Genomic DNA, 24,144 nt, shown 5'->3' with positions numbered 1-24,144 from the left:
TGAAAAACCTAGGGGTGAAACAGGAATAAAGACACAGACTTACTAGAGAATGGACTTGAGGCTATGGGGAGGGGGAAGGGTAAACGGTGACAAAGCGAGAGAGAGGCATGGACATATCTACACTACCAAATGTAAGGTAGATAGCTAGTGTGAAGCAGCCGCATAGCACAGGGAGATCAGCTCGGTGCTTTGTGATCGCCTGGAGGGGTGGGATAGGGAGGGTGGGAGGGAGGGAGATGCAAGTGGGAAGAAATATGGGAACATATGTATATATATAATTGATTCATTTTGTTGTGAAGCTGAAACTAACATACCATTGTAAAGCAATTATACTCCAATAAAGATGTTAAAATGAAAATAAATAAATAAATAAATAAAACAGAATGAGAAGCAAGGAGAAAGAAAAGGAGTAGATAAACAAGCTTAGGATAGGGTATAAGCAGGGTGGAAGGACCATAGCACTTAAAACCATAGATGGCATGGTTTTAAGGACCGGAGTGGAGGGTAAGCGAGGGGTTTTGGCAGACTGAACAGGTCTGGAATCGACATACATCTGACATACATCTGAGTGATACAGAAGCAAGTGTGTCTGGTCATAACTGTAGCTGGCCATTAGCTGCCTGAGCAGCTGGGGATTTAGCTGCTTTTCTTGTGCAGAGACTACATGAGGCCACAGTGGGGCTATAATGGATATCACTAGTTGGTGGTCAATTTAGGAATGACACAGTTGTCAGTTGAGAGGTTGTATGATTCATGCCTTACTAATATTTAAAGTTTACTTGGTCTATCTCCTTCTATCTGAAGTAGCACTTTCATTTGTTCCATCCTTTTTGTCTATGTTCAACACATATCCATTTACTCTGCGTGTAACATGTCTCATAAGCAAATTGTGTCTACATTTTTGTTTCTCTTATTTTCTATAGCAGGACTGAATATTCATAAAGCAAACACATTACAGCAAGCCCCAAGGAACAAGCACTTAGAGCATGGCTGTGATGTCCCACTTATTGGCTAAAGCAAGTCACGTGGCCGAGCCCACAGTCATGTGCGACAGGTCTACACAAGGGAGTGGATACCATAAGGCATGATTATGGGGACCACTACTGAAACAATCTAACACTAACACATAGCTAGGAAGTGGTTGATCCAGTTATCAAATTTTCAGCAATCTGTTTCTGGAACCCAAACACAAAACTGGTGTCCTGGAGACTGCTGGGAATTCCTACTCAAGGGCTTTTTCAAACCCCTCTTCCCAGGTCCCAGCCCAAGCCCAATGAGTCAGAATCTCTTGGGGGTAAAAGGGATATGGGGGGGGGTAGTGGTGGTAGAAATCCCAAGAATTTAAATAACTCTGTAGAAGATTCCAACCCACACTGGGAGGTGTAGGGGGTTTCAAAGACAAGAAAATCTCTACACTCAAAGAGCTTCCATTTTCCACAGAGAAAATTCTTGTCATTATTACACTAGAGGCACTGCCCTGAAATTTAAAAATTTTAAAAACTGCTTTCCATGTTTAAGTTAGAGCAGTAGTTCTCAAATTTTGTGTGTATCAGTATTAACTGGAGGGCTTGTTAAAACGCAGTCAGGGGGCTTCCCTGGTGGCGCAGTGGTTGAGAGTCTGCCTGCCGATGCGGGGGACATGAGCTCGTGCCCCGGTCCGAGAGGATCCCACGTGCCGCGGAGCGTCTAGGCCCGTGAGCCATGGCCGCTGAGCCTGCGCGTCCAGAGCCTGTGCTCTGCAAACGGGAGAGGCCGCAACAGCGAGAAGCCCGCATACCGCAAAGGAAAAAGGAAAACAAAAAACAAAAAAAACCGCAGACAGGGACCAACCCCCAGTTTCAGATTCAGGAAGTCTCTGGTGGAGCACACAAATTTTCATGTCTCACAAGCTCTGCTGTCCAGGGACCACACTTGGAGAACCACTGGGTTACAGCAGTAGGAGGATTTAGTGATACCGCTCCTCCCTTGACGCGCATTTATATATTGCACTTACATTCTTATAGCACATCTACTGTATACAAGGTCTCGGGCTGGGTGCAGCAGTGGGTATGATAAGGATAGGATTTAGATCTTGATTACACTTGAGCAGATTTATTCTCTAAGTGGATCTATTCTCTAAGAAGACAGGAAGCCTAAGTGCCTTTAGACAGGTTCAGATAAAGCAGAGATCTCCTCCCTTAGCAAGAGATAAATTAAAGCTTGGAATAGCAGACCCTATGAACTGGGGCCTTGAAAGATGCCTAGGACACGTGGAAATGGTGGAGGATCGCAGAATTCTTTCCACCTTGGCACAGAGAAAAAAACAAACAAACAAACCTGGACAACCACCTGGAAAAGGTCTGTGACATTCTTGCCTCAGGCTCCAATGTCTTTAAGCTGTTTGCATCAGAACGGGGAAGGGTGTTCTCAGTGTCAAGGTCTCTGTCTCAGACTCTTCTTGGGAAGCGGGAGAACTGGCCTAGCCCTCCCTCTGGGGCTCCCAGAGCGGGTGGCTCGGAGACTCGGTTGTCTGGCCGAAGTCTGGGTGTGCGCGGACTTGGCGAAGGGCGCGGCCTGGGCGCTTCAATGTTCCAAAGCCTGAGCAGGGCGCTGTGGCCGGGCCCGTGACGGGCGAGAGGGCCTACACGCTGGAGCATCGTTCAGAACCAGCCTCAGATTCAGGCACGGCGCTAGGGGGGCCGGGTGGCAGCCGTACTACTCAGCCAACCGGAGGCCGGCGCAAGGGGCAAGGTCCCTCTCTTTCTCCACCTTCATGCTTAGGAGGGGGTGGGGACACGCGTGCACGCTCTTTAGCCCGAAGAAAGCGCGGCCAGCAAGACTGCACAATGCGCCTGCGCGGCCCCGCCTCACCCACCCCGCCTCTTTTCTTCGTCCCGCCCTGTTACCCCCTTATATTGCCGCTAGGGGTAGCGGCGGCTGCTGTGGTCTGAGAGCGTGGCTGCTTTGAGGGCGCGGAAGCCGTACGGTGTGGGGACTAGGGCTGGCAAGAGGGTGGGAAAACCGGCGAGAGAGGAGGGCGGTGCCGGGGAAGGGCGGTGCCGGGGAAGGGCGGCGCGTGGCTGACTCATCCCTCTGGAAGATCAGACTGACAGACACAAACCCTTGCCGAACCCGCCCGCCCGCGCCGCTCCTCTGGTTGGGAGGCGCCCGCCCGCACCGCCCGCCCACCTTCTCCAGGAGCGCTCTCCCGGCCCGGCCGCCTCAGAGAAAGTTTTTGTCGTCTGGAGGGACCGGAGGCGCCGCCAGCCTTTGGGAAGGGAAGGAGGACTGAAGAGGAGGCTCCAGCCGCGCGGGCCCGGCGAGTGCATGGTTCCCGGCGCCTCGGCTGCCTGTCAGGAGGACATCGGGGCGGGGTCGGGCTGAGCCCAGCTCCTTCTTCCCGCGGGTTCGCCAAAAATCGCCCTCCCGGACTGCCGCGGGGCGTCCCCGCTCCTCAGCCCGCCATGTCCCGGCTGCTGCCGCTGCTGAGGAGCCGGACCGCGCACGGCCTGAGGCCGGGCCCGGCCGCCGCGCCCCGCCCGCCGTCCTGGTGCTGCTGCGGGCGGGGGCTGCTGGCGCCCGCGGCCCCGGGCGGCCCCCGGGAGCTGGGCACCCACCCCAAGAAGGAGCCCATGGAGGCGCTGAACACGGCGCAGGGCGCGCGCGACTTCATCTACAGCCTGCACTCCAGCGAGAGGAGCTGCCTGCTCAAGGAGCTGCACCGCTTCGAGTCCATTGCCATCGCCCAAGGTAAGGGGGCCGCGAGGGGGCGAGCCGGGGACGGAGGGGCGGGTGCCCAGAGCCCTCCCCTACCTCGCCTGCGCCCCGGCCGCCCCTCGGCCTGGGCCCCTCGCCGCCGGCCCCCTCGCCCGCTTGGCCTCGCGCCTGGGACGTCCGGGGGGGCGGGGGAACTTTGCGCCTCCTGAGTGTCCCCGGGGCAGTAGGACAGGCGCGGATCGTGCCAGGCAGCCAGGGCCAACGCTTGGCTGGTTCCTCCCCAGCCTCACAGTTGGAGCTTCAGCCCCAGATACCAACCGCCGTTGATTGGATTTTGTTTAGATTTGCTGTGCCCCCCGTCCCCCAGCCCTGCTGTCCCCCTGTAGTCCTTGCTGCTTACTTGTGAACGTGCAGCCATGCCGGTGGCCTGCGGTGCCTCCTTCCAAAGCGCTACAAAGCCGAGAGGCAGGGGGAAACTTCGCTAAATGGTTATCAAACGAAGATGTGTCAGGGTCCGAAAGAAGGGATGTTGGTTCGTTAAGGCAGAGGTGTTCTCAGCGGCTTGTTTTCGTACACCTCCGGTTGGATTCATTTAAGCAGCCGAAGGAAACATTTTCCTGGGAAACTGAAAGCGTGGATCAGACCAGCAACCGCAGATGCATACTTGCAAGCCCATCACAGGCTTGGTGCTGCCCAAGTTAGACTCCCGTTTTTGTTGTGCCCCCAGAGGATGAAAGAATGCAGTAGTTAAGAAGGTATTTTTCTGGAAATCTGTGGCTCTGCAATAAAAAGCGGACTTCTGCTCAAAAATAATTTGGAATGGTGAAAGCCAAGCCATTTTTAAGCTAACCTGTTAAAGGAGGATATTTTTCAAACCGGTGCAGCATGCTGGTATGTCAGAATGTGAGTCCAAGTGAAAAAGCTAAAAAGTCAGAAAATCAGAAGGATGAAAGGGGCCAATGAGCAAATCATTCAGTCTTAAGATACTTTAGCCATCTAACTACCGTGATACAGACAGAATACATTGCTGCTGTTTTATGTTATACATTCTGGTGTGTTGGAAAGTGTTTTTTGTTTCTTTTTTGTTGTTTGTTTGTTTTAAGTTTACTCCTCCCCTCCCTCAAGGTTGGTAGGTACATAAGCATTCCATAGGTTCCGTAAGTTAAGAGCACATTTATTTGGAGCAAGGCATTTGATCTTCCACAGGCACTTGAAAGCACTTCTTTGGTCTGTATTCAGGAATGGAGGAGAGAATTGTCTACCTCATAAGCAGGACTTTTCTACACTACTTCTTTAGAAACTTTTTATTAGTTGTGCCTTTTAACTGCTTTTTTTACCTCAGTTCAGGGAATTGTGGACCAATTTATGGTATTGGATGATTCCAGACATTGTCTACCCACAGTGCTTCTATAGGAACAATGTAATATCACAATCAATTCGGTTACTAAATGTAATCATGATATTACATGAAGTCATAATCAGATACTAGCATATTTGTGAGCTATGTGTGCACTCAGTGTGTGGTTTTAAAATATTCACTTCTGAAAATGTGACCCTTGGAAAATTATAAAGACATTCACACTAGAGCATTAGTTTTAGGAATCTTTCTTCATGGGTAAGACTGTTTGAACACGCATTTGGCCTTTTCTAAGTAATTTCTTGGAAATTCTGCATTAACATTGTTACAAGATTGGAGGGCCTAATTAAAATGATTTTATGACAGTGCATGAAAAGCATGTCCTGTGATACAAATGGATAAATTTTGCCTCATACCTTATTATTTTAGCACATGCCAGTAGGAATGCTACATTTTCCAGTGAAAATGGAAAATGTATTTTAAAATTTAACATGGTTTTAAATATTCTGGAAAGGACCTATAAACTTCAGTCAATGGAGATCAGTTAGCGTCAATTAAACTTAATAATACATAAGTTATATGAGAGAGAAGTTGGTAATTTAAGTTGTCTTTGTTCAAGATAAAGGATATAGGAAACAATGGGGTATTCAAATGCTTATTTGACTTAAAAGCTAAAGAACTTCAGAGTTTAAGTCAACTAATTTTGCCAATGTTGATGACTAAATTATTGCTCTTTGACTCAAATGACACATTGATGATGATGGTTTAATTTTTAGTACAGTCTTAGTGTTCCTCGTTGTTTTCGATATCAATACATATAGTTTCTATGGAGATAACTGGGATCATCACTAGTAAATTACCCTATTCATTAACCATTTAAGGTAGAGAGGATTTATTATGTTGAGAATGCATACAGCTCATTCTATTGCTGAAATCAATTTTTTCCCCAGACAAATGAAAAATTGCCATGTTTTTCTTTTATTGTTGCTTTTTGAGGGTTTTTAAATGCTCAACCCATGTATTAAATATGTGTGTACTAAGTGCACTTTCTAATGAAATAAATTATGTTACAAGAGCTGTTTCTTACAATAGGAAACCTTATGTGTTCTTGGAAAGAGTGCTTGCATGATCTAATGAGGTGCTTTGGATTTGGTGTGGAAACATTACAGGAAAAGAAAATCTGTGCTGTGAAATGGAAGTGGGGTCTACTGCTGAAATTTGTTATATTTGCCCTTATCTTTCTTATGTGTTTATCAGTAGGCATTTGATATAGTCTGTGACAAGATAAAGCTTTAGAACCAGTTTGTAATAGATAAGGCAGACTTTGTGGGATGTCTTGTTAATAGTTAAGTAAGATATTGTGATTTTTAAATTACAAACTGATTTCTTTCCTAGTTTTAAAAAAGTTGATGTTCTGTTCTCAATTTATCTGCTCAACCTGCTCTCTATTCTTCCAGAAAGAGTCCATATTCTTCTGAAAGTGCACTGTTGGTTCATTGTTTTTACAAGTAGGACTGGCAAGCTGATGTTATTACTGTTGCCTTTTAATTTTAGCTGAGCTTTTTAAACCAAATTTGTTTTCAAGTTTTGCAGTTACTATTTCTATTTATAATTATTAAAAAAAATTTTTTAAATACCTATTTGGTTTTTGAAGGATGAGCAGTGCTCACTGCATTAGTTAGTTCTACATTGCTGTACAACAAATTACCCCAAAGCACAATAGCTTAAAACAGACATGTATTGTCTCATGGTTTCTGAGGATCAGGTGTCTTGGGGCAGCTTAGGGGAATGTTTCTGCCTCAGGGTCTCTCATGAAGTTGTAATCAAGCTTTCAGCTAGGGCTGCATTATTGAAGTCTTAAATGGGGCTGGAGGAACCAGTTCCAAGAAGGCTCACTCACATGGCTGTTGGCTAGAAGTCTCAATTTCTTGCTGTGTGGGTCTCTCCACAGGGCTGCCTGAGTGTTTCAAGACATGGCAGCTGTCTTCCTCCAGAATGAGTGATGAGAGAGACACCTAAGCTGGAAGCCACAGTCTTTTATAACCTGGTCTTAGAAGAGATAGTCCATCCTTTTTTGCCCTCATCATACACTGTGGGAGCATACTATGCAGGCAGGGTGTGAATACCAGGAGGTGGAAATCATTGGGGGGCCTCATCTTGGAGGCTGCCTTCCACACTTATTTAGATGTTGTAATTAATGCTCATGGGAGAATTACACAGAAAGGTAAGAGCTGGCTTTTGGGGAGGCACAGTGAAAGATATGATTTGAAAAAAAGGACCTTCTTAGGGAATATTTTTGTTAAATGTGTACTTAAAGTATTTTTAAAGATGAGATTCTTTTTATATAGGCAAATAAGGGATGTTTTGGGGGAACAGAGCAGTTTTTCTATCAATGCTAGATCTTAATCAGCTTGCATTTTTTTGTTTCTCTGTGTGATAATTGTATATGTTTAAAAAAATTTTTTTACAAAATTTTTTTACCATTTATCTACATCCATATAGATACACCATATAATTCTAAATTTAATCTTGTAGTTCCCCACCGTTGTGATTATTTACTTAAGGTAGCATGAGGAGTTTTGTTTTGAGAACTTGCCATATAGCATACTTAGAATACATAGAAACAAATATGATTTTTTGTGGAGTTCCAGTCCACTAGGGATCTTGGACTCTTAACAAGAGTATCCCCATTTTTCTCAGCTCCTTGTATAGGATTATATAAGAAAGTGGCAGTGCTGTTAAGCTATTAACCTCTAGATGAACTGGAGATAATCTTGGCTTTTGCTCAAAGAGAATAAGAAAGAGGGCAAGAAAACATTTCATACTCCAAATTAAGATTTGTGAATAAAGATATTTAGGTGCCTTAGTTGAAACAGTAAAAGAGGAATAAAGGAATAACTAGACCTGAAAGAGGAGAAGAACAGGATGAGGATATGAAATATGGATTGAGTCAGGAAGAGTGAGTGATCTCTAATAAGCTGAGAGCTTCTATATCCTGGCCCTGGATAAGTAAATGAAGCTTTGTTACAATCAGTTATTTTACCAATATGGAAAGAATCTAGTTACAGCAGTATATTCCAGCAAGCTTAATTACAATTCTTTAGAATTAATGGGAATGTTGGAGTAGCCCTATAACTAGGGATTACTGCCTAGAAAACAGATAATATAAATAGGAGTTTTTTCTTCCATTACAAAATGGATATATTCTATTTAACAATCTTTAATCATCATTTAACATGTAACTTGAGGTCCAGAGTTATTTGTGACATAAAACAACGACTGTTCCATTATTTCTCATGATTTTGTGGATCAGAAATATAGCCAGGACTCAGCTGGGTGATTCGTCTCTTTCACGTGGTATCTATGGGGGTCACTCGGTAAACGGCTGGCAGATGAGCTGGTCACAGAGTCCAAGATGGCTTCACTCACTTGTCTGGCACTTTGTTGGACATGGCTGGAAGGCTGGGTTCAACGAGAACTATTGACTAGAGTAGATGCATGTGATCTCACCAGTATGACAGTCTTAAAATGGTCAGGACTTCCAGAGAAAATGTTCCAAGAGAACTAAGTAGAAGCTGTAAGACTTTGTTATCAGTTTCCCATTGTTGCTGTAACAAATTGCCACAAATATAGTGGCTTAAAACAACACAAATTTATTCTCTTAGAGTTCTGGAAGTCTGAGGTCCAAAATTAGACTTAAGGGGCTAAAATAAACGTGTTAGCAATGCCCTGTCCTTCTGGAGGTTCTAGGGGAGAATCTGGTCCTTGTTTCTTCCAGCTTTTGGTATTCCTTGGTTCTTGCTCACATTAATCTCTGCTTCGGTTGTCACATCATTGACCTTTTTGCCTCTCTTTTATAAGGACCCTCGTGATTACATTTAGGGCCCACCTGGATAGTTCAGGATTAATCTTTCTCAAAATCCTTAACTTAATCACATCTGCAAACTCTCCTTTGCCATATGAGGTGATGTATTCACAGGTAGGAGGATTAGGATGGGGACATATGAGGAGGGGTATTGTTCAACCTACCACAGTTTATGACCTAGCCTTGCAAGTCCCAGAATGTCATTTCTGCTGCATGCTATTGGTCAAACAAGTTACTAAGACCAGTCTAGATTCAAGGGAAGGGAAATTAGGAGGAGATATTCTATGTAGGTAACCATAACTAATAATTGTAGTTTGTTCCTTTATATCAGTTCCTTTATATCCTTTATAACATTTAAAAATTAATCGTTTCTGTTGGAAATCTTGTATTACATCTTTCTTTATTAATGCATACCAGTAACGTATTAGTTTTTGTTTGTTTGTCTTAAGACTTTTGACCATTCGTTCTTGTACTGAGTGCCAGTATAGTGATAGTGATTCATTTGATTGATAGATATATAGAGAGACAGAGGGAGACAGAGATGTATAGGACTCTTTCCTCTATATCAGGATATCTTAGCCTTGGCGGTATTGACATTTGGGCTGTATAATTCTTGTTGTGGGGCTGTCCTCCACATAGGATATTTAGCAGCATCCCTGTCTTCTAGCCACTAGATGCCAGTAGCACCCTCCCACCCTCCTCACCCCAAGTTTTGTGTACCAAAAATGTCTCTAGACATTGCCAAATATTCCCTGGAGGAGACACTGGGTTGGAGGAAAGGGAGGAATTTAGCAAAACCAATCTGCTTGAGGGCCATCGCTTTATATGAAATGCTGTATCAGACTCTTCACCTCATTATCAAGTAAATGAGCTTTGTGATAACTCTTTTCCTTGATTGTGATGTCCTTTCACTTCTAAGTTCTTAACTAAATTCTAAATATTCGACCCTTAGAAAATAGGGCTTCCAGATAAGTCAAACACTGCCATAGTTGAATTCACCAGTAATTTGCTGGTGTTCCTCTCAATAGTCACTATTTTCTTACTTTTTATAGCAGTTGTGACAAGGAAATTTTTATAAAGATGTTTGTAGATAGGAAAATTGAAATAATATAAAGTCTGCAACTTTATAGGGTCATCCAAAGGGTCAGGCAGAAATAAAGATAATGGATAATCTTGAATGTTGGGAATGATCTGATATTGAATCACTATCAGTGGCGACTGTTTTAGTTTTTCTAAAAATAGTGATGAATTTGTATAACTATACTCTTATGTGGTTTTCTTTGGCATGAGAGAATATAAAGCTAACTGGAACAAATAGGGACTAAATTCCTGAGTGCAGATTTTATTAGCATCTTGCTCGTCAGCTGAATTAATTAGTATGTAAGATTCTAGCCTTGTCTTTGACTCATAGGTTTATGCTTTAAGTGAATGAAAACAACGACATGAAAGCAAGTAGTTATTTGTTAAAATATAATAACGTAGTTACCTCAGACCATCTGGTAAATGAGAGACTCTTCTAGACAAAGGACCTTGCAGGTAACAAAACGTCATTCCTCTTTTTTTTTTTAATTTTATTTCATTTTTTTTATACAGCAGGTTCTTATTAGTTATCCATTTTATACATATCAGTGTATACATGTCAATCCCAATCTCCCAATTCATCCCACCCCCACCCCCACCCCCACTTTCCCCCCTTGGTGTCCATACGTTTGTTCTCTATCTCTGTGTCTCTATTTCTGCCTTGCAAACCGGTTCCTCTGTACAAAACATCATTCTTCTTAACCTCTGAAACGTTTACTTTGACTGTGTTTGATGGCAACATATTTGAACATACTGCTTTTTTCTCTGCCTTAGTAAAAGTATAACGAGCACAGTTTTGCTTGTACCAGATGTCCGAGTCCTTGTATACTGTATTTTAATACGATGATTTTCTTTGGGGCTACTTAACTTCTATTTGTAGAGATACTAGTCATCACACCAGATGCCCCCAGAACGCTGTGCTGTTTCCGTTGGCATGCTTTCAGACCGTGTCATAGTGCTGGCGAGGTGTGTCGGATTTGTTCTGCCCCTGCCCCACTCCATCCACAGTGCCCTCGGACCACTCTGCTCTATCCTCATTCGTCCCTTGTGGTAAACTTTGCTGCTGTGGAAGGAGGTCTGCTTCTCGGGCATCTCTTGTTGTTTCTAATGTCTGCTCTCTGTCACTCTTTCATGGTGGTTTTTTTTTTTTTTCTTCTTATATTTCTTTCAGTATCTCTTTCTCTCTTTACCCTTATGCTATTCAGTAGGGTTTAATCTTGATAGACATTTCAGGGTCACAAACCACTACTCTCCTGTCTCTCCAGCTAGCCAGTTGCACCTATCACATTGCTATGGACCTCTGACTCTTCAGATCTCACACTGAAGATCTTGTATTTCTGCTAATGTTACGATTATGGCCGTTCAAAGGATTGTTGCTGTAAATACCTGAAAGGCACTTAGGTTCAGAGAAGTTTAGGTTAGAATGGTGTTCTTTACTTGGTTTACTTTAGATTTTCTGTCTTCTTTCTGAGTTTTAGGGTAGACTTTAGGGCACTGGGTTATTAAAACATTTGTAATTTTAAAAATAGCATGATATTTTGTAATATAACTTCTGAATTTCTGTTGTATAATGGTTCTTATATTTAATAGAAGACATCCCACTGCTACCACTATTGCTGCTGCCAACACCATTTTCATTACCATTACTTAGCAGTTATTGAATGTTTGCTACAGACTTACTGGGCTAATTAAGTGAGTTTTCATGTAATTATTGTTTACCTCTCTTGGAGAGAGAAGGAGTTATCTCTATTCTATGGATTAAGATGCTGAGGCTGAGGAGCTTGCCCAAGATCCTAAAACCTCTGTGGCAGAGTTTTTAGCTTAGCTTTGTTTGACTTTAAAATCCCTGTTCTTATTATTGCACCTTTCTGTAGATATTCATACCTGGAATTTTTTTAACATGTGCTGGGAAAAAAGGTAACAACTCAAATGCTCAATAAAAGTCACATGTGCTGGTAGTATATCTTAGTCTATCTTTTATATGTTTGCATAATATACACATTCAATACAAAAGCAAATATAGCATTGTTACTTTTAAAATAAGGGAAATCAAAGTAAAATCAGTGTGCAAAAAAGTTTATAAGTTGTGGGGGGATTTTGAAAAAGTCAGAAAACTAGTATTTGGGCCTTCCAACTATTATAAATCTTTAACTTTCTAACCGTTATTCTAATTTTCCTTTAGATTTTTAAATGAGTTAAAAAAATCTAACATACTATTCATAGAAAACCTTTCTCAACTTAGAAAATTTATTTGTGTAACAAATATTTGTTACTCTCTCTACCATAGTAGACTCGGTACTGCATATTGGAGGTGTGTCAGAATTAATTCAGGGAAATACTCTCATGAAACCTACATTTTTGAGAGAGGAAAGATAAGAGCAATAAAGTAAATAATAAAATAATTATAGATAGTGTGTGCTATTAGAAGAATAAATAGAAGGACATTTACTTTACTTAAAGTGATCTGGGAAGGCCTCTGTTTAGGTAATATTTAAGCTGAAAATAAAGGATTGAGAAGAAGCCATTCATTCAGACAGATGGCATTCTCAGAAGGAAAAGCAAATACCAAGAGGCTGAGATAGGAAGGGACTTCACATAGTGTGGGAATTGAAAGAAGGCAAATATGAGTGGAACTTAATGAACAAAGGGTAGAGTGGAATGGGATGAGATGTACGTAGGCAGAAGCCAGATAGGCCAGGACCTTTCTGGGTAAACCATATGAAGCCCATTCGAGCATTTAAGCATTAGTGAAATAATGGTATTTGAAGAGCCCTCTGGCTGCTATTGGAGAACAGATTGGAGGGTGCAGATGTGTAAGCTGGGAGACCACTTAGGAAGCTGTTACAGTAGTCTAGGCTAGCAATGATGGTGGCTGAGACTAGGTGGCCACAGAGATGAAGAGGAGGAGATGGAGTCAAGACATACTTGTGAGAGTGAACTGATGGGACTTGCTGATGGGTTAGAAAGGGTCAGATAATTAAGGGAAAGGAAACAGTAAGTGATGACTTAGGTTTCTGACTATACTGACTGAGTAAAAAGCGTTATTATTAACTGTGAGGGAGAAGACTGGGGAAAGAATAGATTTGGAGGTGTGGAACTTAAAGTGTTAATTTTGGACATGTCAAATTGTAGATACCTTTGTGAATATAAATGGAGATGTCAAATAAGTAGGTGTGTGTGTTTATGCATGTGTGTGTATTTATACACTTAAATCTGGAGCTAAGAGAAGTTTAGGCTGAAGATGTAAGTGTGGGTGTCAACAGCTGTATATAGATGGAGAGGAAGATCCAGGACAGAACTCTGAAAAGCACCAGTGTTTATTGGAAGGGAAAATGAAGAAGGATCAGAACTAGAGGGAGACTGAGGAGTGTCTACAAAGTCAGGAAAAATAACAAGAATAGTGTATTCCAGAAGCTAAGTGAAGAAGACAGCATTTCAAGAAAGAGGATGATCTGGTGCTTTAGATGGTTCACATAAGAGGAAGACTGGCGGTTGGGAGGGTGGAGTAAAGGTCTATTGGATATAACAACACAAAAGAGAGTGATGTCTTTGTCAAGAATTACGTGAGGAGAAGCCAGATTTTAGTTGGCTGAGGAGGCAGTATCAATAAGGAAGGATTCAACTCTTTAAAGGGAACTTTGGATATGGAGGGCAGGAGGTGTTGGGCCGTAGCTTGAGTACTACTAAGATTCCCTCTTTCCTCATCGGTCAGAAGTCTGAACTTATTTTAAATATATGTAACTAGTTTACTCATTTTTTACAGAGTTCTGTGTAGAATTCTAGTTTATCAGAGAAAAATGTAATATCACAGGTAAGCAAATTATACCTCTTTTTAGCAGTATTGTGTAGAAAATATACAGGCCATTTAGCAAGTAATGTCTTTTCATTTTCTTTGGTAAGAAGCTTAGAGAAATCAAGAAGATGATTTGAAACTCCACTTTCAAATTAAAATACCTAAAGGCTAGGGAGAACATTTTTTTCCTGGGATGTGGTACTTTAAGTGCTAAAACTGAAAGAGTCCCAGGCAAACTGGATGGTTAGTCACCCTACCTGCCCACGGGTGACAGTATTTTTGCCGTTCTCACAGATTAAGGCTTTTGACTCATAGGAGAGGTTGAGAAAGGGATCCAGGTAGAGTTTCATGTCCCTTCTGCACTACTTACTGCTTTTTCCCTTCCTCTAGGTCTGTACCACAATGGATGCTTTCTTAGGGCTCCTTCTATTACCTTTTGTGTCTGGTGAGATTTCTGGTGAAAGAACCTGCAAGAAGGTGCAGACTCCCACAATTTATTCATACCCTATTGCCTTCACACTGTTGCACTGGCTGTCACTCTGCCTTCACCTGTTCCCTTACTATTCTAGCCGTATTCGTATGGTGTCCATTTGCATCTGTCTCAAGTAAGCATGTGCTAACTTCTCCTCTGTCCTTGCAGGTGCCTGCTTCTCTTTTGATGTAGGGCCAGTTGTTTGCTTTGTGACTTGAGTTCTCTTATGGGTTTGAAATAAGTCATAAATTTGAATTTAGTTTGACTTCGTTTCACTGTAAGGGTGGGAGCAATACTCTTTGTAGCTCTCTATATCCCACAGTGAAAACTAGAACCTGCTTCACAAAGTTTAATGTACATATAAAATGATCTGGGAATCTTACTGAAATACAGATGCTGTTTCAGTAGATTTGGGGTTGAGCTTGAGTTCTGCATTTCTAACAAGTTCCCAATGATTCAGTGCTACAGGTTCAGGGGGGCAATATTTTGAATAGCAAGGTTATAGCAAGTGTTTTTGTTTTTAAGGTGAGAAAGTTGAGGTCATGTAGATAAACTCAGGCATCCTTGCATTTTGAAAGGAAACAGGCAAACATGTGAGAGTGATAATGTAAGATGTGGCATATTTTGTGAGCTAGCAAATTTTGTTTGTGTATTAGAAAGATCTTATGGTTTAAAAAAACATTATTATAGCATTTTTTTCTACTCAAAGGGACCTGTTAAGAACATTACAAAAAGTGTGAATTGTTAACACTGATTTTATAGTTATGCAACGATCACTTTTGAGTAATAAATGTTGTGTAATAGATTTATTCCCTTGTTCTAATTTCTTTTTCTTTCCCATTATTACCTTGAATATACTGTTCATTGGTTAGTCTCATTTCTTCAGTGAACCATGTCCTATGTCATACTTTTCTTCTTCTGCTTTTCTTCATCCTATTCTTCCTATGTTTTCCCCACTCAATTTTGTATTGCTTTTAAAATTTAGAAACAATCTCAAATTTCTGAAGAAGTTTCAAGTGTAGTATAGTAAGATTTTTTTCCTTCCCCTGAATCATTTGAGAATAAGTTGCTGACATGATGCTCTGTCATCCCTGGCACAGGGTAGGTTCTTTGGGAAGCAGTCTTTGAGACAAAATTTAGCATGCAGGAAGTTTACTGGGAGTGCTGTTTGGAAACCTCACCTTAGAAAGGAAGGGAAGGAAGGAGTTTTGGGCAGAGGTAGAAGTAAAGTGATGCAGTCTCAACCGAAGCCTTAGCTGAACCTGAGGAGAGGTCTAGAGATAGAACGACCCTTCGGTGCTGTCCTGAGTTGGGTGACAGGTCCAGGCCTCTTCCTCTGTGAAATTACATGCGGAACTGCCCTGGGCAGGGGGCAGAGCCTTGGGTGAGGCAGCATTCTTCAGCTGAAGCAGTCCCCTAAGAGGACTGTCACTGAGGGCTGTCTCTCGGAAGGACTTCGGGCAGCTAAGGATCAACTGTGCATCACGATGCCCACTACAACTGGAATACTTTAGCCTGTACTTCCTACAAAGAAGAATATTGTCCCATGTAAGCCACAATAACATGGAAAGATTACTACCATCTTATTCTCTGTCACTCAAGTTTCACCAGTTGTCCCAATAATGCTCCTTTACACCAAAAAGATCCAGTCCGAATCACATGTTGCATTTAGAATTTCCTTTATTTGAAACAGTTTCTTACTTAGTCTTTCCTTTGGCTTTCATTACCTTGATAGTTTTGAGGATTACAGACCAGTTATTTTGTAGCATATACTTCAATTTGGTTTTGTCTCTTTCCTCATGAATAGATTCCAGTTATGCATCTTAAGTAGGAATATCACAGAAGTAATTTTATGTTGTTTTCATCCTATCAGTTGCTCATGATTTTTCTTTGTTTCTGATGATGTTAACTATTTCTTGGTTAACCATTTCCTTTGAACATTTGATGAAGTAATATCTGTCTGACTTATCCACTAGAGAGTTGCTATTTTCCTTTTTGTAATTAATATTTTGTGGGGAGTTACCTTGAGTCTATGAATTATCCCATTCCTCATCAACTATTCAAGTTATGAATTCATATCAATATATATCCATGAATTCTTACTCTATTTAATGGGTTACAATTCATTACTTTCATTTTTGACCCTCAGACAGTCCCATATTTCACCAGTGGTAACTCCTTCAAGTTGGCTTCTTGTCTTTTTGACACCTCCATTACTCTTTGAACGTTTCATTTTTGGCACCATGCGATATTCTAGGCTAATCTTAGCACATTTCCTACCCTAGCCCTGGAATCAGCCATTTCTACAAGGAGCCCTGTTTTTTCTCGGTGTAGGATGGTATTTAGAAACCAAGATGTGCACATTAGGTGTGCTCATAGCTATTAGCGTGCTGCTGTTCTCAGGCCCCCACAGTGGACAGAGTTAGTGAATATATGAATGTATGTATTTATATACATAATAAATATTATTTATATTTCTCTATCTATCCATATCTATTATAGCATAAGAGTTCATAACAATTTTTCCAATCCTGATCCAACATCACAGGGTACATTCTTGTTTCTGTCTTTCTAACTTTATTCTCTGATGGAAAAATACCTGACTCCCATTATCCTTAATATATTTATTCTTTTGATCATTCCTCCTACATGTCACCAATATCCCATCACCACCATTGAATTTATGCTCATTTCATTAAATAATTCATTTTTTTGTTATTGCAGTCAGTCCCTGCTTTAAACAGTTCCCATAAGCATGAATTTTAGTAACCATGTTTTAGTTAAATAACACCAGTCCCCAACAACAAGGTTCAAATTTTATTTACCACGGTATATTAACTCTTAGTAATTGCATAAAGTATTAACTTTGCTGCTAGCTCCTCAGTCCACAAATCACTGTGTAAAAACAGGGGGTGCCTCATGATTGTGACCAGTCATATCACTCTTTCACGGTCTGTCAGTGATTGGTCACTACTTATCTGTTATTCAGTTCACACACAGACAGCAAAATGTGTAGTTGTGTTGCCTCCTTGTCTCCCAGTGATATACCTGTAAGACGTTTAAAAAAAAAAAAAAGATAATGAAAAGGGGATGGACCAAAAAAGATGAAAATGCAGCAAAGTGATAATACTGAAGTGAAATTTTAATCAAATGTAAATGAGGTTATAGAAGAAATAGCTGACTGTGGGAATGTTCACACTGCTGTTGAACTGCTGCCATTTGAGAGACTCCAGATATGCAGCCAGAGGAGCTAAGAGACTGCAAACTTATGAATGAGGAAAGTGAGAAGGTTGTGATGAAAAGGATGATGTTCCAGAGAAGTGACTCTGGTAAAAATTTCACATTAAAGCAACTCTCAGATATTTCATGATATAAAAATATGAAAGATAAAATGCAAGCTATTTCAGACTTAGAAAGGAGTGTGACAATTCACCAAGGTATAGAAAAGATGCTTGTTCCATATTGTAAGTTATATGATGAGAAAGAGAGTGCTAGCACGATTGAAGCGACTTTTGATCATTTAATTTTTTTTTACAAAGCATAAAACACTTTATTTCTCAGTGTTTCTAATATTTTAAATTACAGTATAGTAAATAAACATCAGTTTTACTATTTAAAAACTTTCCCTATATATTTATAACTGCCAGTAAGAGAATTTATAATATTTTAGAAAAAAAAATTTTTTTAAGGTCACAGAACAATTGTGATTTTTTCCATCAGTTATTGTTTGCTTTGCAGCTTGCATTGTCATTTTTATGTCCCCACACTATTGTGCAAAATGAAGACTGCCCATATTCTAGCATGTTTCACTTCAAAATTTCATATACATTTGAAAACTTATACATATTTTATTTATATTATTGCTTGAATACATTGATTTAAAAATATTTTTAGCATGCAGGTATCCTAAACCCGAGATTGCCATTGTGAAGCAAGTGAAGGAGGTATCATCAGCAGAGACCCCTGATAGTTTTGGTATAGTACAATCTTGCAGTATTGATGGTTTGTCAGATGTTTAATGCAACTGGAAAAGCATCTATTTGACAGAACTTCTTGCTTGTTTGAAGTAGAATGCTTTGGTTATAGTGATAGTCTTTTTTTGTTGTTTGTTTGTTTGTTTGCATCAGTGTTTTAGACTGTCTACAGAATATTTATTTTTATTATCTAACCCTAGACCTTGTGGATATGATCAACTAATAATTGCATGTTTAATTGAGAGATTACATTTATGATCTTAACAAAAGACAAAATCACTTATATTTAATTATATTTAAATAACATATTTTCAAAGTTGTTGAAATAACGAGAGCAAGTGAGACATAAGAAGCAACAAAAATTATGAATATCTTTAGGATGAATGAGTAGGATAAAAGGACAGGGAAACCTTCAGAATATTGTAAAGAGAAACTGTGTTTAAGTAACTGAACTTTAGGAAAATATATTTTAAGAGTGTATTCTTGAATAGTTTGGAAGTCTTATGTAAGTTCACTTTAATGCCATTCATGAACTTTTTTCAGATTCAGTCTCCATGCAGCTTGATATCTAACTTCTGTTGCACGTTGTGATGGTGGTGGTAGAGGAGGAATTGTGTTAACTGAGTGTGTGTGTTTGTGTGTGTATGGGGGGGGAGAGGGAGAAATAAAAATATTGCAATAAATACTTCTCTGTCCATATTTTATTTTTGATTACTATTTAATATATATGCGTTGCCTAAGAAGTATAACACAATGTTTGGAAAGGAATAAGAAATATTTTATGGGCCAATTAAAATTTTGTAAGGATAAAGGATAAATATAACTCAGTTTTCTTAGGCTGTATATATAGTATCAAGAGCAGAAAATAAACTGTAAGAACCTCCGAGAAATGGAGAGGCATATAGTGTGTGTGTACACACATACACACGTGTATATGTTAACATATTAGGGCAGTGCAAAAATCCCCCAGTTTGCTCTACTTTGCCAGTGCTAATGTAACTCTGAAGTTAAAAAGTTTAATCTAAGTGTGTATGCAGAAGTTAAGCATTTAGTGAAAATGTCTTTTGAAGAAAAAAGTTTTAATTTTGGGTTATTCTGTAGATTGTTTAGTTAGTCCTCATTTTTAGGACAATGTAGGGAAAAAGGAATGATACTTATTCTATAGATAATGGCAAATGATATCACTAGGAGGTAAGGTGCTGCTGAGCAGTAAGTAATCGTAGGATTTAACCTGTCAGCGATCAGCCTTTGAGACTCAGTCTTCAGTTATAACCCTACTCACTGTAGAGTGCTTCTTCATGAATGTTTAGGTGGTATGCCTCTTATTTTTTTTTTAAATCCTACTAGCTATATAATAAACAATAACTATAGAATCAGAATCTTAGAGCTAGAAGGGATGCAGAGACCCTAAACTCCTCATTTTATGTAACATGAAACTGAGATCTAGAGGATTTATGATATAGTCAAGAATTGGTGACTAGTTATATATTACACATGTAAAGCAGGGCAGGGATTAGTGTCAAGGCTTTTGGATTTTTAGTTCAGTGCTCTTCACTGTAATAAATTTCTTCAGGGTTAGCAGGGGAGATTAGCGCTATACTATATGGTATCCTGTTGTCCTGAAACAGTAGAAACCATATAATTTTCCCATTCAGAAAATATTTTATTTGTTAACCATAATAAATCAGTTGATTTCCTCTTCTTTCTTTTAACTTTGATGGATATTTTAAAATGATGTATATGAAAGGGAATGATATTTTAGGGGAGAAAAAAGGAATTTTAAAAGGTATTAGTATTTTAGTTAGTTGCGTTTTTACTTCAATTTCAAATACTAATGCATGACCAATGTTTTGACAGTGTTTTATATATCCATATACAATTGATATCCATATACAATTGATTCTTGGTTCTTTTATGTTTTCCCATTGAGAATTTACTCATTGAAAGAGAAGTAGAGCAAGAGAATGAGAATCTGGGTTCTAGACCAAGTTGTGTGTCCTTGAGTAAGTCACCTAACATCCCTGGACCAAAGTGGCTGAATCTTCAAAATGGAGAATTAAGTCAGTATACTACCAAGTGGGCAAACTACTGGCATTTGGGCTGGATAATTCTTCATTATGAAGGGCTCTCCTGTGCATTGTAGGATGTTTAGAATCCCTGATGCTAGTAGCATTTCTCAGTCATTATCACATCCACAAACAACCCTGCATTTCCAGGCATTTTCCAGGGTGAGGTAGCATATTGAGAACCACTGGCAGATTGTTTCTAAGGATCCTTTCAGCTCTAACATTCTGTGAAAGAATTTTTATTTGGGGAATGATTGAAAGGGAAAAAAGCAATGCACTGACTGAAAAATCTCTGCTCCTTCCTAATATTAAGCAATTTTATTTTAAAATGAATGTTTTCTGGGGATTTATGTCACCATACCCACAGATATACCAACCACTTATGATGTTCCAAGATAAATAATTTTTTTATAACTCACTTTAAGCTTTCCATCTATAATATAATGTATCCATGTTATGTATACTTAGTTATATGATTTTTTAAATTTAATGTTATATAGTACTGTTTCTCTCTATACCTAATAAGTAAAAGTAACAAGATCTGACTCTTTTTTTTTCTTATTTTGGCCACACCGCGCAGCTTGTGGGGTCTCGGTTCCCCGTCCAGGGATTGAACCCAGGCCACGGTAGTGAAAGCGCCGAATCCTAACCACTAGACCATGAGGGAACGCCCCAGATCTGACTTTTTTTTAAAAGTTGTATTGTTGTTTTAATATCTTAGCCTTTAAAAAAAAAAGGGAAAATCATTATATATAGTAATTATTTGCCTTGTCTCTTTTCCTTTGGCATGAAGGAAGGGAAGGAATATAGTCTCTGTGTTAAGCAGTATATATAATTACTCCAAATACACAGGTAAGATGTGTAAAAGCAACCACAAATCAATAGTATGTTTGATTATCCTAAAAAAAAAAAAAACTCCATGAGATGACAGACATAAGAGAAATAAATTACTGTACATCTAGTATTTACTATTTCTTAAGCCAGAGTTAAATAATTAACAGGTTACTACATTAATGAAGTTAATAAAGGTGATGATTAACTGGGTACTATCACCTTCCTCATCATTACTACTGGCCAACTCCTGTCCTCATTTGTTATACCACTGGACTGCCTCAGACCAGGAATTGGTTAGCTGCCCTTAAGTAAACTGGATCCCAGTCTAGGTTGCATTGAAGCCCCAGGCTGCATGTTACCTTCTCCTGAAGGTTAGTGAGGTGACAGTATTGCATGATCTAAGTAAAAATTTCTTTACTAAATAATGTACAAGTTGCAGTAAACTTTTAAATGCTAAATAAAATTACAAAATCATACTCAAATACTTTTTTTTTGGTCTTAGCTAAGGCATGTATTTAAAAAATAATTTAAAAGTCCTTTTATAATTAATAGTCATTTTAAAAGACAAGATCTGTTAATTGAAATTTACTAAATTAAAGTTTTCCATTTCTAAAGTGTTTCATTTTTAATTGGAATGTCAGTGTTTATAAGTATATTGCTTAGTCATATTAATTTGTTTCTTTTAAAAAATATTGCCTTGTAGCTTTATAAACCCTTTTTGGTGCATGTTTGAGTTTTTTGGCATTTAATATGATTTACTTTGCTTAAATTATTTTTCATACAGCATGGTTTGCATTTTAAGTTTGTTTTCTTTAATGTGTTATATATTTATTGTAAATTTAACTTTACCCGTTCGAACTCTTGGTTCTGTTAAAAGTCTAAGCAGTTATCTATTTAGAAATATGGGTAATTGAAACCTGTAATCCCCCAAACTGTTGTTTAAATGCAGCAGTTCCATCTCTGTTCTTTTCATAAATCTCTTTTTAGGTCAAATTGTGATTTGTGTTGCCAAAGCCACTTCCTCTCCTTTCTCAGGGAAGATTCTGGGGTGGGGCTTAGAACAAATACTAGGTGGTCAAATGATCAGAAACTGCATCACGGGACACTTCAAGGGTATTGAGTTATTTGTAATTAAAGGAATAGTGCGTGCATTAAACTGTTCCTTTTATGTCATCTCAGGGTGATGTTGGCTTCCATACTTTTCTTGCTGTCTATTATAAATGATTCTGAATTTTCCCCTTGATTTGTGATCTTATATTGATGTTTATGTCTATGATAATAGACTGAAATAAGTTACAACATTTAGAATTATCGTTGCTGTGAAAGCATATTGGAAACCAAGACCTTTCTTTTTGTTCTTTAGCTTTTCTTTCGTTTCAAGTTTGTATTTATACTTGTAAAGTATGGTTAAATTTAATGGAAGGTTTAACAATGAAAATGACAGATCATAGTTTTTAAAAAAGTATTTTTTTATTTTAAAAATTGAAGTATAGTTGATTTACAATGTTGTGTTAGTTTGAGGTGTACAACAAAGTGATTCATTTATACATATGTATACATCTATTCTTTTTCAGATTCTTTTCCCTTATAGGTTAAAATACTGAGTATAGTTCCCAACAAATTACAATTTTTATTACATAATATTATAGAACTCACTATATCAAGGGGGGTAGTTTTGTTTTCCAGCACCACCTTTGTAAACGCGTTTTGTTTTATAGTGGAGGCTAAAATGAAGTGTAGGTGTTCCACTTACTTTCTTCTACTGAAGTATTTTGATTTTCTTTTTTTTTTTAATTAAGGGTACTTTAATTTATTTATTTATTTTTGGCTGTGTTGGGTCTTTCGTTTCTGTGTGAGGGCTTTCTTTAGTTGTGGCAAGCAGGGGCCACTCTTCATCGCGGTGCACGGGCCTCTCACTGTTGTGGCCTCTCTTGTTGTGGAGCACAGGCTCCAGACGCGCAGGCTCAGTTGTGGCTCACGGGCCTAGTTGCTCCGAGGCATGTGGGATCTTCCCAGACCAGGGCTCGAACCCGTGTCCCCTGCATTAGCAGGCAGATTCTCAACCACTGTGCCACCAGGGAAGCCCTTGATTTTCAATTTAAGATATATTTCTTAGTACAGTAACTTATTTAGAAAAGAAATACACTAGGCTTAGTTTATCCTAAAAGATATTTTAAAACCACTTGTCTATATTGGACTGAAGATTTTTTAAAAATTATTTTTAAGGGGAAATATAGTAATAAACTCCTTTGACCTGTCCTACCTATTTGTTGTATTGGAATCTTTTGCCACTTAAAATAACTTGGCAATTGATTGGGACCTGGAAATTTCTTTCAAGGATTTTGTTTTAATGACATTTTATCTATATTCCGAAAACATGAGAATATTTTTAGTACAGTATAACAATAAAAAAATAAAAATGTAGCAAGATGGGAGTAATTTAGCATACTTTTTCTGAGAGGAATTTTGCAAAATTTTAAAAATCCTTAAATGTATGCCCTTTTTTTTGGACTCAGTAATGCCACTTGAGAATCTACCATAAAGAACTTTCAGGGGAACATAAAAAGATTTAGGTACATGTTTGTATGAGTGTTATTTATAAATGTGAAAAAGAATAAAGAATAAATATCTAGTCATAGGGGATTAAACTACTATGTATCATATGATGAAATAAAATACCACCAATACAATTATTGCCTTAAAAAATTTAAGGGGGAAATATTCACCACATAGTGCTTTGTGAAAATGGCAGAACACAATTTTCTGTATACCTCTCTATAGAAAAAAGATTGAAGGATAATACATCAAAATGTTTATTTCTGATAAATTATAGGTAGTTTGAAGGTTTTTTTTGGTTTCTTTTTCTGAGTCTCATTAACTTTCTATAATAAAGGTATATAACCTTCTTAGTTGAAAAGTGTAACTTATTCATTTAGATAAACCAAAGGAATTTAGTATTTTAAATGTTATTTTCTAATTTTTACTTAAAAATCGCTCTTAAGTTAAA

General features: G+C 39.0%; 1 protein-coding gene across 1 annotated transcript in view; it reads left to right on the top strand.

The window, feature by feature from the left end:
• The first annotated feature begins 2,901 nt into the window (after positions 1-2,901).
• TMEM65 (transmembrane protein 65) overlaps positions 2,902-24,144 on the top strand; it is a 47,120-nt gene continuing 25,877 nt past the window's right edge. The window contains exon 1 of the mRNA XM_004265334.4: positions 2,902-3,729. Coding sequence (XP_004265382.1) covers positions 3,444-3,729 — 286 coding nt within the window. The 5' untranslated portion in view covers positions 2,902-3,443. The remainder of the gene's footprint in view (positions 3,730-24,144) is intronic.

The sequence above is a fragment of the Orcinus orca genome, chromosome 17 (assembly GCF_937001465.1).
Source record: "Orcinus orca chromosome 17, mOrcOrc1.1, whole genome shotgun sequence".
NCBI classification, from domain to species: Eukaryota; Metazoa; Chordata; class Mammalia; order Artiodactyla; family Delphinidae; genus Orcinus; species Orcinus orca.
Note: the sequence above shows the minus strand (reverse complement) of the source record. Positions and strands in the feature narration are given on the sequence as shown.